The sequence below is a fragment of the Rhinatrema bivittatum genome, chromosome 4 (genome assembly GCF_901001135.1).
Source record: "Rhinatrema bivittatum chromosome 4, aRhiBiv1.1, whole genome shotgun sequence".
In the NCBI taxonomy this organism is placed as follows: domain Eukaryota; kingdom Metazoa; phylum Chordata; class Amphibia; order Gymnophiona; family Rhinatrematidae; genus Rhinatrema; species Rhinatrema bivittatum.
In genome coordinates, this window is record NC_042618.1 from 324,972,818 (window position 1) to 324,990,028 (window position 17,211).

Consider the following 17,211-nt stretch of genomic DNA (forward strand, 5'->3'; position numbering starts at 1 on the left):
TGCTTAACTCAGCAGGGCTTAAACCAGGAACAGCAGTAGTCAGGCATAGGCATCTTGGTATACTCTCCTACATCCAGCTCCTCGGGGCCAGTTTGTTCTCTCCTGGGCCTTACCTCTTATCCCTCTGCTATGGAAAATGCCCTGGGTCATGGATTCCCTCCTAGGTTATGTTTTAAGGTGGACCAGCTAAATGCCTGTTCCTGGTCTTTTAAAGTGGTCCTAATATAGATTCCTTTCACACTGTTGAAAAGAAGGGAGATAGAACCACTCATTTGGTGCTTTGTCCAAGGAGTCGGGAGTCAGAAGAGAGAGGAGAAGGGAGCAGAAAACAAACACCGGATAAAAAAGCACAACAGAGGGTTCTTGGAGAGTCAGGAACCCAACACCAGACCAGAGGAAACTTAAATTCCAGAAGGGAGGTGAGGGGATCCCAGAAGGGTGTACCGTACAGGATCCGAATTCTCCAGTGCTTATTCCACTTGTCATTATGGATGCATCATGGAGAAAATGTGCCATGTGTCAGTTTGTTTATATTGAAAAAGTTCTGCAGAAAAGACTTTTATTTTGGAACATCATCACTGTGATGAGTATGACAAATCAAGTCTAGCACCTTGGACTCAGCAGGAAAAACCCTTTTCCAATCAGAGAACACTACCATGACTGGAAGGGTAAAATAGAACTCTGTCCAGTATTGAGTGGTAGCCCCTGTTCAGAGTAGTGCTTGGAAAAAGGGTACAGAAATTTAAAAAAAAAACAAAAAACTAGCTGCAACCCATTGACAATTCAGTGGAGAATGTGTGTCCCTTATCCTCCCCAATCCAACACCAGGCCTCTTCTCCTTTTCATCCTCCTGCCTCTGCAGTTGTGAGTATCCTGATCCTGCTGCCACCCTCCAACTCTTTGAGTGTGTGTGTCCCTTCATGGCTGTGCTTCACTTAGTACAAGTGTTGTAAGAACATAAGAATTGCCATACTGGGTCAGACTGAGGGACCATCAAGTCCAGTATCCTGTTTCAACAGTGGCCAAACCAGGTCACAAGTTCCTGGCAGGATCCCAAATAGAAAATAGATTCTATTTTGCTAACATGACTTTTCTAAAGTCTATCTGATTAATAACAGTTTATGGACTTCTCCTCCAAGAACTTGTCCAAACCTTTTTTAAACTCAGCTATGCTAGCTGCCTTTACCACATCCTCCAGCAATGAATTCCAGAACTTAATTGTTGTAACTGCCAGGGTTCTCTTCCTGCCTGCCTGTGACCCTATGTCTCTCCAGCCGTGGGGTCATGTGCAGCTTTGCTTGGTGCAGTGCACACTTTGTGGATCATGGAGCAATCACTAGTCAAATGTGATGAAGCACTAAGAGACTGGGAGATACTACGTTTTGCTAAGCATCTACCTTATAAATGGCCTGTGACCGACGGCCCGCAAATGCGCAGTAGAGCGCAGCTCTACTGCGCATGTGCGGGCAAGGACGTCGGTCAGAAAAAAAAAATGGCGGTGGGGCCGCAGGAGCGGGAGGAGAAGCAGCGGCGCCGCGCGCGCGCGGTGCCGCTGCTTCTCCTCCCCAGATCTGCCGGCAGATCTCGGGGGGGGGGGGGGGGGGGGTGTCACTCCCGCGCCCCCCCCCCCCCGAGATCTGCCGGCAGGAGTGGGAGGAGAAGTAGCGGCGCCGCGCGCGCGCGGTGCCGCTACTTCTCCTCCCCAGATCTGCCGGCAGATCTCGGGGGGGTCACTGCCGCGCGCGCGGGAGTGACACCCCCCCCCCCCCCCCCGAGATCTGCCGGCAGGAGCGGGAGGAGTTAATGGAGCCGGGTGAGGGTTGCGGGAAGTCGCGCTTACGGCGCCGGGAGGAAATGGAGGTGGGTGAAGGGAGGGACTGAGTGGGAGGGAGGGAGAGGGGGGACTGAGTGAGAGGGGGGACTGAGTGGGAGGGAGGGAGAGGGGGGACTGAGTGAGAGGAGAGGGAGGGTGGAGAGGAGTGGGTGGGGGAGGGGGGTGGTGAAGAGTGAGGGGAGAGAGAATGAGGGGGAGGTGAGAGACAGAGGGATGTAGCCCGTTTTAACGGGCTTTACGGCTTGTATTATATATATTGATAATGATAAGAAAGTATTTGCTTTGCAAGTCAAAACAATGTCCCAATTTTTGAAGAAAAATAAGTCATAATTTAAGTCTCTTATTTGAAAGGATAGATGCAGTTCTGTATTGTTAAATTATTTTATAAATGAAGTGTGACAGAGTAGAGAAAGGCAGAGCTGGCAACAATTCCATGATAAGCAATTGGCAGCATTTCACTGGATTAAGGAAACTAAACAATTCAATTATCTAGTTTGAAGTTAGTTAAAACTATCTTTGAGTCACTTCCAGTCTGAGCAGGTTTTCAGCCAGTGACCCAGTGTTAAAAGAATTCTATATCTCTGGATTAGTTCATTGATATGTCTGGTGATTTCCACAATCATATTTTTTATGTGGTACATAATTTTGCAAATACTGACATAGAAACCATTTCTAAATCAGCACATTATATAGTATAATATTACACAATATAGTAAAAAAAAAAAAATACTGTACAAGTTGGTTCACATTTTTCATATTTCTGTCAAACAAAAATTCTTCCCAGCTTAAAAAGAAAACCATAGGCCCAAAATTGAAAGATGGCTGTGTAAATTACTTAGCCAGATATGACTTATCCAGCTAAGTTACAAAGCTATAAGTTATATCCAGCTAAGTTAAACCTGCTCATTGGCAGGTGCCCAAATCCTCTTACTGCCTGCCCACTATCATGCTGGCTATCTAGCAGATAGTGGATGGATAAGTGATTTATCTGTCTATCTAGCGGCAGCTGATATACTTATCCGGCTATTGAGTGCTGAACGTGCTTTCAGTATCAGGCCCCATATATTTTAATCTTCAGTCTACCCTTTTCTGAGCATCCTAACCTACCTCACGGAGGCCAAGCTTGGTAGTGTCCAAAACTCATTTATTGCTTCTTTGTCCCTCCATAAAGTGCATCTAGTCTTGTGCTTTTAGACAGTGGGCTAATACCCGTGTTCCCAAAATATGCCCATTAATGATTTTCAAATGATAGCAAATGTCTGTCACCAGTCTCTCAAAACATACAGTAAAATAATATACCTGAGTATATTAAATCTTAATTTAAGGTAGCTTTCTTAGTCCAAAACAGTTTACAGTCAAAATAACTCTATTACTTTATTATGACTGGTAGTTATATAGTGCTGACCTACCTTGCATGACCTCCATACCTTCTCCCAAGTTACAGTGGGGGATCAAATCCTTCCCTCTTGTTTGTGCGAAGAAATATAAGGCTGCGTTCGTTCAAATGGAATCTCTATCTGGCAATTACACCAAGGTGAATTCGTAATTATGTCCTGGAGTTCTAAGTTTGAAAAGCATATAGCTACTTACCAACTGTTTATGTTGCCTGTGACAGTCGTCTTTAATATCTTATGACAGGCTCCAGTGGGCTTAGCTCCTCCCCTCAAAATAAACAACGTGACAAGAAGCCCCACCCTATGCTGCCAAAATCTCCTTTGTCAGAGTTATAGAAGGCAAAATGTAAACAGAAATGACTGAAATGACAAAACTGATGAATTGCCAGATTTTCCAAGGGCAAATCTGTGTTTTTTCTTGGATGTATTTGCCATGCCACTGTTACTGGGGAAATTGTGTGCAAAACAAGAACAAAAAATTGTGACTTGTAATGATTACCTGTCCTTGACCTGATGAATCATAAACAGGTAAATGTTGTTTCTGACTGGTTGCTGCCAGCTGCTTTGGTTCTTGTTAAGAGGATATACCATGCTAGCATGAAAGCTCTTAAGATGAAATGTCTTAATCCTCCATTGATATGCAAGGGAGTAAGAGAGCTTTCAAGGCGAGGAGGTGGACCGTACTATATTTTTAGATTATAGTAAGGAAATGTTTTTCTTCTAAGGAAAGGGAGTTGTTGTTAATTTAGGAATCATTTGAATGGAAGAATACTAAGTATTCTTCCTCTGGAACTCCCTCCCCCCTTCCCGCCGAATAGAACCATCACTCAACAAATTCAAAAAAGGAGTCAAAACATGGCTCTTCAAGCAGGCATACCCCGACTCAACCAATACGTAGACTTCTCCTAAATGGACCTCTCTAAGAATCTCCATTACGTGCCCCTCCCCCCCTTGCTCTTCTCCTTTTTCCATCTGTGCCCCTACCCTCCCCCCCTGGAACTTTGCTGCACTTCATAACCCCTATACCACTTTCTCATTGTTAAAGATAAAGTTTTCTTAGTTTGTACAAAGTTTCTCTTTCTTTCTTTCTACCTTTTCCTCCATAGCTATTTAGTTCTTTTATGTTATTATATATCTCTGAATGTTTTTATGATACTTATATCTTACACCATTTGCGTTTAACTATGACATGTTATTCTGTTCATTGTATTTTCCTCCTTTTATTTATTTATTTATTTATTTATTTTATTTTATTTTATTTAAATTCTTTTAATATACCGATGCTCAAGACCAGGTCCTATCGTACCGGTTTACATAAAAACTAGGGGGAACCAATTAACAGAGCAAACAAAAACAAAAGTTACATTATAACAGGGAATGTGGAACTAGGCTGTTAGAGAAAGATAGTTTAAACAAATTCTAACTGGAGAGAAGGGCAAAAGCAGGAGAGGGTGCTAACAGTATAAGAATTATGTACAAATTTACATAGTGTATATGAATTAAGCAAGTTAAGCCGGTATGATGTGCCTCACGAATGTCGGCAAAGTCTATAAATAATAAATAAATAAATAAATATCCGATATGGAAAAGAGCAATCTAATGAAAAGAATACAGTCTGGTGTTTAACTAGTGACCGAAATGCAAAAAAATGGTCCTACTGAAAATTGTCTGCCTCTTGTAGTGTTTTTATATATTTATTGCCTGGTGATTAGATGCTAGAGGACAATTTTCAAATTCTTTCATACAGTGAAAAATGTTTACCCCTGAAGGGAAAAATTGTGTTTTGAAAATTGTCCTTCCTCTGTGAGGGATAAAAGGGGTGGGGCTAGGTCAGGGGAGGGGGACAAAATGTACACATGGTAATTTCATTCTGAAATCACCATCAGGCCGATTCAGTGAAAGTCGCGGCGGGAGAGCGGGCGAGCGCCTGCTCTCCCGGCGCACGCACAGGCCACTCTCCGGTGCGCGCAATTCAGTATTTAAATGAGGGCCCACAGCAAAAAGAGGTGCTAGGGACACTAGCGCGTCCCTAGCGCCTCTTTTTTGACAAGAGCGTCGGCTGTCAGCGAGTTTGACAGCCGACGCTCAATTTTGCCGGCGTCGGTTCTCAAACCCGCTGACAGCTATGGGTTCGGAAACTGGACGCCGACAAAATTGAGCATCCGGTTTTCAACCCGCGAGCTGCGGGCCGATTATTTTTTTAATTGTTTTTTACTTTTGGGACCTCCGACTTAATATCGCCATGATATTAAGTCGGAGGGTGTACAGAAAAGCAGTTTTTACTGCTTTTCTGTGCACTTTTCCGGTGCCAGCAGAAATTAACGCCTACCTTTGGGTAGGCGCTAATTTCTGAAAGTAAAATGTGCGGCTTGGCTGCACATTTTGCCTACTGAATCGTGCGGGAATAACTAATAGGGCCATCAACATGCATTTGCATGTTGCGGGCGCTATTAGTTTCGGGGGGGGGGGGGGGGGGGGGGAGGTTGGACGCGCGTTTTAGACCCCTTACTGAATAAGGGGTAAAGCTAGCACGTATAAAATGCGTGTCCAAATGCGGGCTAACAGTGCGCTCCACCGGAGCGCACTGTATGTATCGGCCTGCATGTGCACTTTCTGGTGCATACTTTGCACCTACCTGAATGCAGGTGAAAGTTCAAGTGCCTGCTGTGTGTACGAACCTGCAAACTGTCTCCATGGCCTATTAATCCTGCCTCCAGCAATAGTGCTCCCCTGTGCTTATCCTAGGCTTTCACAAATTTTAATATTGCTTTTGCGCCCACTACCTGCCTTCAGCAGGAAGCTCTTCCATGTATCCACCACGTTTTCTGTGGAGAAACTATTTCCAGTCTAATATGATTCCTTGTTCTATAATGTTCTGCTCACCAAAGTATGCTTGCCTCTTTCACATTATTTATTCCTTTGAAAAATGTAAGAGTTCTTTTCTTTGCATGCAGTTGAAAAGTGTAAAGGAGCCCTGCATTAACAATTTATTACAATAGCCAGTTCATCACAGTAAGTACATGTACCTTCATTTAAATATACATGTACAAAGCATACATGCACATTGATATGCATGTACTGTAACTAGAATACGCATAATAATTTTCAAAATATGAGTAATAATGCCTATTATGTACTTTGTAAACAGAGGTGGACGTAAAGATCGTGATTTCGAATTGCAATCATAAATCCTGCCCATTACCCACGTATTATGTCAACAGATAGCAATTAACAGCTCATGATACAAGATCACATGAAAGCCATCTGGGAAAAACAGTTCCAAATACAGTTAATTCCCTCCCCACACCCACAGTTTCTCTGGGTCTCTAAAGCTGCTGCAATTTGAAGTACCTGAAAGTATCAGAAAGTTTGGTAGGAAGGAGAAATTGCTTTTAAATCAGAATAAACAGAGTGCTTTGCCTGGTTAGATTCTGTACAAATCCCCTTGAATGGGTTGTGACATGGGTTGCTGAGAGCCAAGTGACTCAACATCATGAGACAAGACGCACTGGGCAGGTCAAGTAGGGCTTGTTGTGTCCTACTTCTGTGCTATTATTGGAATCACATTTATTTATTAATAGGATGTGACTAATATAATTCAGAGTCAAGACATGTCATGCCACTATTTTTTATGTGCACATAGTGCAACATGAGGGTCATGGGAAATTGTGGACATAGAAAAGCCGTAGAAACACGTATCCAGTACTTATGGCATCAAATGCATCAAGCACTTTTGGTCAATTTTTAGAACCCATGAAATTATTTTCTTTATTCATATTCATTAAAAGTTTCACACTTAAATGCTATGGACCATCATACCACCCCGCGGCTTGCAAGATCACAAATTTCACTTGCATATCTACCGCTCGGGGTCACTTTTAATCATTGGTCCGCAATAATCATTTTTAGAGATATATATTTTTTCTTTTAAAAGCAGTAAATGGTACTTCACTTGTCTTTGAGGTATTTGGTATCAGAGTCCAGAGTCCGACGTGAATTCACGTTTCACGCCCTGCTGCCTCAGGGACTCTTCGACTTGATCGAGCTACCGCTGTCACAAGACAACTCTGGATATTTATAAGTCTTTATACTAACGGGGAGGATCCATTAAATCACTTTTGTAAATGAGACTCTGTTAGTTTGATACATAATACAGACTTAGTCAACAATAAAAGGCACATTGGGAACAACGGTTTAAAGCCTCAGACAAGCTGCTTACCTGTTACTGCAACCATTTCCTTCTTCAGCATTTAGGTGCAGTCGGGTCGAAATCAAGTCTAATTTATCTGACTCACGCGATAGGAGACATGCTATGATTGACAGGCAATTGTTTATGTAAAAAGGACCTCACATGAACTGAATCCACTCTATCTCCTTGTTTAGCCCCTTAGGTGACATGGGCCTGGATTTATCAAAATGCAGTAAGTACCGCATGCGATAGCAAAAGGGGTGTGTTTTATGCTAATATAGTATTTATTGCAATTATTACCTGTGCGAAGAGCTAAGTTAGTGCAAATTGCAATACCATTTCAGATTCTGCGATAAGTGCCAGACCTGTTGTATTTCCTGCAGTCAACCACTAGGGGACCATGTTTAAGGATCCCAGATATAAATGAGTGAGAGAGAGAGAGAGACTGGCCATAATATCATGGCCCATAGACAGGTATTTGTATCCCTAGGGTAGGCCCACCTAGTAACTCGAGGTGGGGATTAGGTAAGTGTGTAGGGGGTTAGGAGCCACTTTGACATGCTACGTGACACCTACGAACAGAACAGTGGTCTCTTGTGAAGATTTGCTGGCCTTCGGAGTGAGGAAACTCACTCCAAGATGAGATTTGGGCAATGTTCTCTCAACCTAGCTTGATGTTAGTCTTGAGTTTCCTCACTCCGAAGGCCAGCAAATCTTCACAAGAGACCACTGTTCTGTTGATGGACTAACATCAAGTTCTATGCAATTTTTTTGCCCTTATAAATATTTTTCTGCTAATACTTTTGCTTACTCTTTTTCTATACCTTTTTTTTTTTTAATTATGGCTAGTCCATCACATAGATATTTGCGCAGTCTCCTGGGCTGTATGCACCCTCTGGAGACCAAACAGTTGAGGTGACTTGAAGACAACTAGCTGTGAGGAAGCAGGTCAGAAAAAAGACCACAGTGAAGATGAAGTAGGGCAAAAGCAGCAAAATATTGTTTGGCAAAATTCCGTGGCAGTTAAAACAAAATCAGTGGCATGCTGTGGAAAAAAGAACTGAAGTTGAGAAATGATTTCTACTCCTGAATCATTCTAAAAGTCAATTAACTTTTAATGTCCAGTAACCAAACATGCAGTGGAAGTTGTTTTAACCATCGCTGTGGCTGTATAGATAAGACTTTGTCATAGAAGAGTACTATTCAAGCAACCTGAAGGTCAAAAATGGTAATTTTCTTCTTATTTGTGTATCATGTGATGTCCTTGGTAGTGGGTGTACCATCTGATCCATTAGGACTCTCTGTTTAATTTGTTGCCAGATGATGTGGTTAGTGCAGTTAGTGTAGCTGGGTTCAAAAAAGGTTTGGATAAGTTCTTGGAGGAGAAGTCCATTAACTGCTATTAATCAAGTTTACTTAGGGAATAACCACTGCTATTAATTGTTTAAGTAGCATGGGATCTTCTTAGTGTTTGGGTAATTGCCAGGTTCTTGTGGCCTGGTTTGGCCTCTGTTGGAAACAGGATGCTGGGCTTGATGGACCCTTGATCTGACCCAGCATGGCAATTTCTTATGTTCTTATGTTATGTTCTTATGAGGGGTATGTCTACTTAGGATCATCATACATCTCCATGTGCAAGGAGACAATCTAAGCTAGTTCTGATTTTATCCCATTGCATACTTGAAGATGCAGTTCTGATTTCCCCAGTCTTGTCCCTAAGAAAGCAGGACTACTTCATGCATGCTATGAGGTAAATGCAGGACTAACTCAGCTTGTCCCACTGGCAAGGAGCTGTATGGTCACCCTTTCACTGTCTAGTCTATCCATCCATCTGTTTCCCTCACCTTCATCTCTTTAATACATTCCCTATGCAGATGACTTCCCCAGAAGACACAAGATCTCTTACTGGCCTTCAGGGCTTGAATCTATCCTAACACCAACAGCAGTTACCGCAACTGTGGCAGATGTCTTCCTTCTCTCCCCAGTGCACAAACATATCATCTCTGAAGCACACCCAAGCTCCACTGGCCCTATTAGATAGGAGACTCAAATGCTGCTGTAGCCAAGGCAAAGGACCCAAGAAGATATGTTTTTTTGTACATGACTCTCTGTATGGATGTGTGGTACAAATAGTGAGTGTGCTTTGTTTTTTTGGTCCATGGATTGCTGTTTGCTAGAGAGCAGGCTGTCCATCTCTCACACATACACACACACACACACACATGCAGGCCATTCACTCACACAAGTAGGCTGCCTCATACACACAGACACACACACACAAACACAAACACACATTGTGCTTTTCTCATTCTTCAGCTGCTGCCAGCAGTGGCTTGTGGCCTATCTTCCCTTTCTTTGGCCTCTGGCAGTGATGGACCGCAGCCTCGCCTCTCTTTTTTTTGGCCATTTGTGGCCTATAGTCTCTCTTCTTTTTTTGGCCACCAATGGGATGAAATCCTATAGTGGTTCCTCTGGGCTCTTCCTTCTAGAGTGCAGGGAATACAGCAAACAGAGGTTACATGTCCAATTTGACCAGCCCACTGGGGCATGCCCGAAGCCCTCATAGGCCAATCCGTCCCTGATGATAAGTTTAAGGAATATTTGAGTAAGTGCTTAGGTTGCAGGAAAATGGATCCAGGAGAAGAAACGTTTCCAGTTAAATGCATACACTCTTCTGATAGAACATTTTCTAGATGGAATCAGCACATTTTCTATTTCCCTGAAGAGGGCCAAGGAAGATATTACTGAGAGCTTAACATCCATGCGTTCAGATTGAGGGCTCAGGTTGAGCTGAAGAAATCATCTGTGGTTCTGTGTTAGCAGGGCCAGGTCCATTCCCAAATGATCACATTCCCAGGTGGTCACATTGAAAACTTGATGAGATAAGAAAACCATGGTTGAGGTATTGAGGAAGAGGTAAGCTCTGTCCTTCAGCATTTTCTGAACTGTTTTGTCTACTAGTGGAAGAGGCGGGAATCCATAGAGCAGCCCCATGTCCCAGGGTATCAGGAAAGAGAGATTTCTCGGGAGGACAGAGCTGAACTTTTTTACTTTTCTGTTGCCCTACATTGCAAACAGATTGACAGAGGAATCCCTACAGGTTGAAGAGGTTGCTCACCACTGAATGATCCAATGACCATTCATGAAGAAGAAAGATACGACTGAAGTGGTCCATCAAAGTGTTCTCAACACCTGGGAGATAATTCACTTGTAGCAAAGCCCCATGATTGCTTGCCCATTGCCAGATGAATTGGGCCTCCTGGCAGAGTCCGGGACCCCATACACCCTTGCTTTTTTTTTTTAAATTTATTTATACAATTTTTCATATTACAATTTTCAAGACTCAACTTGTAAAGGAAAACAGAAATAGACATGGATCAAATAACAGGTAATTAACACGTCATATTCTTCCCAAGTCCTCAAAACAATGGGGATCCATCCACAATTCAAAAACATAACAAAATCTTCAAGAAAAGACATGCACTCCAATGGGGAACATAACTAATTAATTCAGACATTATACGCATCCAGAAGTCAAACAGCTGTCGGCATCAAAGGCACTTCTTTCCTGAGGAATCTTATCATTTAGAAAATGGGATAACCGAGAAGGCTGAAAGAAAATATGATACATCTCTGTACTTTATATAACATTTACATGGATATTTTAGAAAGAAACACATTCCCGATTGCAAGGCTGTAGGCCACATTATTAAAAATTGCTTCCTTTTTCTAGGTTTGTCTGGTCACATCTGGAAAGACTTTAACTTTAAGATGGAGAAAAGTTCCAGTTTTATGTCTAAAAAACATCTAATTTCTATCTAGTTCTAAAACAAAGGAAACAGCCATAGTAGCAGGAGTAGCCAAGTCACTGTTAGAAGACTCCAATATTAAGATTGCTTGACTCAAATGGCAGTAGTGTTCTTTGACTCGCATCATCCCCTTTTTTAAGCAGAGGTAAATAATAGCTCTTAGAGACTGGGGCAACAGCTTGTTCAGGTATTTTCAAAACCTCCATTACATATATTTTAAATATTTTCTTAGGTGAAATAGGGGGAAGCTTTGGGAAGTTTAAAGGTTGAAGATTCCTTCCTCACTGAATTCTCTAAATTTTCCAGTTTGTTAGAAAACAGTAGATTTTCTTTCATAAGGGACTTCTGCAACAGTTTAATATGTTCAGTACTTTGCTTAAGTGTATAAATTTGCTGACCCATATTCTCTGTAGAGAATTGCAAATTCTGAATCCAGCCCTCAAGATCAGAATATTTTGATACCAAAGAATTTAATTGAGCAACAATAGCAGAGCCCAAACCTTCAATGGCTTCCCAAATTGACTCCAAAGTAAATGAAGCTGGTCTTACCAATGAAAAATGCCCAGAAGCAGAAGTTCCAGCAACAGAACCAGCAAACTGTTGAAATCCTGTCCCCGATACCTGCTGACTGCTAGTGGCAAAGATATCCCTTGGACCTTTGGTGGTGTCCAGGTCAATGTCAGCAGCTGTACCCTGATCCACCATGTTCTCTGCCTCAGCTGTTGTACCGCTGGCATCATCCACCTGCATCAAACTCCAGCCACAGGGTTGGGTCTCGCATCAACCCCCAGCCACAGGATTGGGTCTCTTGCTTGGGGAACTCTGTCGATTGGGGACAGAGATAGCAGCAAGTCAGGGAGAGAGGCAAGTGCATATTCCTCTCATTCTTCCCCCCAATAACTCTCCTCCAGATACACTGCACCCTCAAATTATGTGAGTGTCCATAAGGCTAGTCAAGGGGCGATCTGAGAGGTCTGTAGAGAAAATCCTCTCCTTTGCCCTTCTCTTACATAGAAACATAGAAATGATGGCAGAAAAGGACCAAATGGTCCATCCAGTCTTCCCAGCAAAGTTATGGTAGCATCATCCTCGCCATGCAGGTTTCCCCCATAATGGTAGCATTAGGGGGTGGCATCTGCCGCACCATACAATTTACCCCCATACTTAGTTTCCCAATCCATCAATGTCAGGACTCTTATTGGTTGCTGTCTGAGTCCAATTCTCCATTACCTCTTGAGATTGAAGCAGAGGGCAATGTTGAAGTTGCATCACAAGTATAAAGCTTATTGGTTAAGGGTAGTAACAGCTGCATCAGTAAGTTACTTCCATGCTTATTTGTTTTCCCAGACTGTAAAATTCAATGTCCTTGTTGGTTGCTGTCTGAAACTAATTCCCCTTTTCCTCTTCCCCCCTGCCGTTAAAGCAGAGAGCAATAATGGATTTGTATCAACAGTATGAAGGCTTATTGGTTAAGGATAGTAACCGCCACCCAGCAAGTTACTCCATGTGCTCTTTTCCTCATTTCCATCCTCCAGCCTTTAGGGATCCACAGTGTTTATCCCATGCTTTTTTAAAAATCTTTCACCATTTTTGTCTTCACCACCTCCTCCAGAAGGGCATTCCAGGCATCCACCACCCTTTTTGTGAAGAAATATTTCCTGACATTGGTTCTGAGTCGTCCTCCCTGCAGTTTCATGACATGGCCCCCTAGTTCTACTGATTTCTTTCCAATGGAAAAGGTTTGTCGAATGTGTATCATTAAAACCTTTTCAGATAGAGGTCACGTGATGTGGTGAGCCAGGGAGAAGGGAAATCCTGGATCAAGATAACGAAGAACATTGCAGACCTTACTTGCCCTTTAATTACAAAAAGTACCCTTCCCAACTCGAACAACAGGAAACCCTGGTACACCCCACAACTGAAAACCCTCAAACAAGAGCTTAGAAGTAGGGAACTTCTATGGCGAAAACATCCATCACGATCCAACCATGAGACATACAAATCTCTCATGCACCGCTACCGGATATCCATCCTACAAACTAAAAGGGATTTTTACACTCAGAAAATTCACCACTTCATCTTCGATCCTAAAGCCCTATTCGCTCTCGTGTCATCTCTCACCAAATCCTCCCCCCCCCCCCGACCATCCTGGATGATCAAGCTGCCAACAAAGCCTCTGAGCTTGCAACATACTTCAAGAAAAAAATCACAGACCTTATCACACCTTTAAATGCCAATATGGGTTCCCTCCCGCCTCCCCTCTACTCTGCACATTTCCAACAGAACACAACTCTGGAAAAATTTGAACTGACCTCCTCCCTAGAGATTGAAACAATCCTAAAGAAACTCAAACCTGCATCACACCCCACAGATGCGATCCCTTCCAATTTACTCATAAAACCGTCGCCAAACCAATCGCCGACATCATCAATTGTTCACTAATGCAAGGCTCAGTTCCAGATCCTCTGAAACTTGCAATCCTCAAACCGCTCCTGAAAAAACCTAACCTTTCTCCAGATGACCCTGCCAATTATCGACCTATTGCAAAACTCCCCTTCATTTCTAAAATCCTAGAAAAAATAGTAAACAAGCAACTGACAGAGTATTTAGACGACAACAAAATCCTAGCTCCTTCGCAATTCAGCTTTCGCAAAGAACGGAGCACTGAAACTCTTCTAATCTCTTTAACTGACACAATATTCTTGAATCTTGATAAAAAACAATCCTGCTTACTCATACTCCTTGATCTATCAGCCGCTTTCAACACGGTGAAACACTCATTACTCTTGGAGCGGTTAGCCGACATCGGAATCAAAGACACCGCTCTAAACTGGTTTAAGTCATTTCTACAAAACAGATTTTACAAAGTCAGAATCAACAACAATGAATCACTCCCCTTCTGCTCCTCTATGGGAGTCCCTCAAGGCTCCTCATTATCACCGACTCTATTCAACATATACCTTCTACCGCTATGCCAGCTCCTCTCCAAACTAAAATTAAATCATTTTATTTACGCAGACGACGTGCAAATTTTCATACCGATTAAAGAATCCCTACAAAAAACACTAGAATTCTGGAAAAACTGCCTTATATCCATCAACAACCTGCTCTCAAGCCTTAACCTAATCCTTAACTCCAATAAAACGGAAATACTCCTCATCTCTCAAGATGGTAACTACACTATGCCAAACTTGAACCCTATAAATCAACCAACCTTTTCGTTTCAAGTGAGAAACCTCGGAGTCATCATGGATGATCAATTAAACCTAAAGCGATTCATCAATAACACTGCTAAGGAGGGCTTCTTTAAATTGCAAGTCCTTAAATGACTCAGACCACTCCTACACTTCCAAGACTACCGATCAGTACTCCAAGCAATCATTTTCTCAAAAATCGATTATTGCAATTCTTTGCTAATCGGCCTTCCAGCTAACACCATTAAACCCCTACAAATGCTGCAAAATGCCTCAGCCAGGATTCTGACTAAGACCAACAAGAGAGACCATATTACCCCCATCTTAAGGAACCCTCATTGGCTCCTAATCAAGTACAGAATCTTATACAAAACACTAATGATCATACACAAAACCATCCACAAGCTCACTCCACTGGAACTCAACATTCCACTTCGACCACATCTACCAGCCAGACAGACGAGAACACCATACATAAAAACCTCTCTAAGCAAACAAGCCATGTCCGCAGCAGGACTTGCACAATAGGGGTGTGAATCGTGTGATCGATCGTCTTAACGATCGATTTTGGCTGGGGGGGGGGAGGGAAATCTGATTGTCGTGTTTTGTATTTTTTTAAAATCGTTAAAAATCGTAAATCGGGGGAGGGCGGGAAAACCGGCACACCAAAACAACCCTAAAACCCACCCCGAACCTATAAAACAAATCCCCCACCCTCCCGAATCCCCCCAAAATGTTTTAAATTACCTGGGGTCCAGTGGGGGGGTCCCGGCGCGATCTCCCGCTCTCTGGCCACGGCTGCGTTAAGAGAAATGGCGCCGGTGGCCCTTTGCCCTTATCAAGTGACAGGGCAAAGGTAGCGCCGGCGCCATTTTGGTTCCTGGCTCCCGACGTCACGCGTGCAGGAGATCGCTCCCGGACCCCCGCTGAACCCCCAGGGACTTTTGGCCAGCTTGGGGGGGGCCTCCTGACCCCCACAAGACTTGCCAAAAGTCCAGCGGGGGTCCGGGAGCGACCTCCTGCACGCGGGCCGTATTGCCAATCTTCAAAATGGCGCCGGCGCTACCTTTACCCTCACTATGTCAGCCCCTATTATAGAGTATAGTATAATAGGGGCTGATGAGTAAAGATGGCCGGCGCCATCTTTACTCATCAGCCCCTATTATACTATACTCTACAATAGGGGCTGATGAGTAAAGATGGCCGGCGCCATCTTTAAAGATGGCGCCGGCCATCCAGTGCTCCTACCATATGACAGGGGCCGGCCAATGGCATGGATACCCTGTCACATGGTAAGGGCAAAGGGGCATCGGCGCCATTTTTTTTTAGAACAGCTGATGCCTGGGAACGGGAAATCTCTCCGAGGCCCCCCTGGATCTCTCCTCTCCCCGAGGCCCCCCTGGATCTCTCTCCGAGGCCCCCCGAGACCCCCCTGGACCACCAGGTAATTTTAAAAGGTTTTGGGGGGGTCGGGAGGGTGGGGTCAATTTAAAGGGTCAGGTGGGTTTTTTTTTTTATTGGGCCATCGGCGCCATTTTAATTAGTGGCAGCCAAAATGGCGCCGATGGCCCGAGAGCGGGAGATCGCGCCGGGACCCCCCCCATTGGACCACCAGGTAATTTAACATTTTGGGGGGGTTCGGGAGGGTGGGGGAGGGTAAGGAATTAGTTTTAAAGGGTCAGGGTGGGTTTAGGGGTTGTTTTGGTGTCCCGGTTTTCCTGCCCTCCCCCAAATAATTCCCGTGCCCTATTTAACGATACAATACAAATGCCCCTGACGCCCCCCCGGACCACCAGGTAATTTTAAAAGGTTTTGGGGGTTCGGGAGGGTGGGGTCGATTTAAAGGGTCGGGTGGGTTGGTTTTTTTTTAGCGGTGCGGGCCTCCCTAAAAAAAAAATTAGCGATGTGAATTGGAATCGGAAACGATTCCAATTCACATATCTTAACGATCAGATTCCCCCCCCCAGCCGAATCTGATCGTTAAGACGATCTGGCACACGATTCACATCTCTATTAAGCAATAATTGCATGGAGTGTAATGTCACCTTAGGAAGTCCAATATAGAGACTATTAAAATAATCTACGTGAGGGAAAATAATCGCTCATACGACTGTGAGAAGATCATGATCGTACAGTAAATGCCGTAGACCTGCAATAAGCCGAAGTTTGAAAAAACCAATTTTAGTAAGAGATCTAATCTGAAATTTGAAAGAAAGTGTCGCATCAAGTAACACACCCAAACTCATAATAGATTTATCAAGAGAAAATGGGATATTATCAATACAGATCGAATCATGGAGAGGTGTAGAATGCGGACGATGGATCAGCAGAATTTTGGTCTTATTGGTATTTAACATATGAGCAAAAGCCCAAGGTACCAAATCCAGAGTTGATGACATAGAACCAAGAACCTGCAAATAATCCCAGACCTTAGGAACTTGCAGGGACAAGAGATGCCGAACTTGAGCCATTAGCTTAAGAGCGCACTCGTCCCTGAGAAAAACTTTGCCAGAGTATTGAAGAGCGCCCTCAAAGATTCCAGGACCTGGGAAGGTACCAGGTTGCTCTTGGCATAGTTGACCACAAAGCCGAGGGAGCGTAGAAGATGCAGCACTTTTTGAATCACCAGGCGGCAGTGTTCCTCCGACTTCACCAGAATGAGCCAGTCGTCCAGATAGGGGTGGACCAGGACCCCCTCCCAACGAAGTGCAGCCACCACCACGACCATCACCTTGGTGAAGGTACGGAGAGCGGTAGCCAAACCGAATGGGAGGTCTTGAAATTGGTAATG

At 43.7% G+C, this 17,211-nt stretch overlaps 1 protein-coding gene across 2 annotated transcripts in view; it reads right to left on the bottom strand.

Annotated features, from left to right (window-relative positions):
* The window catches only part of LOC115090807 (TBC1 domain family member 24-like), a 50,333-nt gene extending 46,877 nt beyond the window's left edge, over positions 1-3,456 (bottom strand). The window contains exon 1 of one of the 2 annotated variants that reach the window (XM_029600322.1): positions 3,244-3,456. In XM_029600322.1, the coding sequence (XP_029456182.1) occupies positions 3,244-3,259 (16 nt within the window). In that variant the 5' untranslated portion in view covers positions 3,260-3,456. The remainder of the gene's footprint in view (positions 1-3,243) is intronic. The other variant, XM_029600321.1, reaches the window with a different exon arrangement.
* Positions 3,457-17,211: the final 13,755 nt, after the last annotated feature.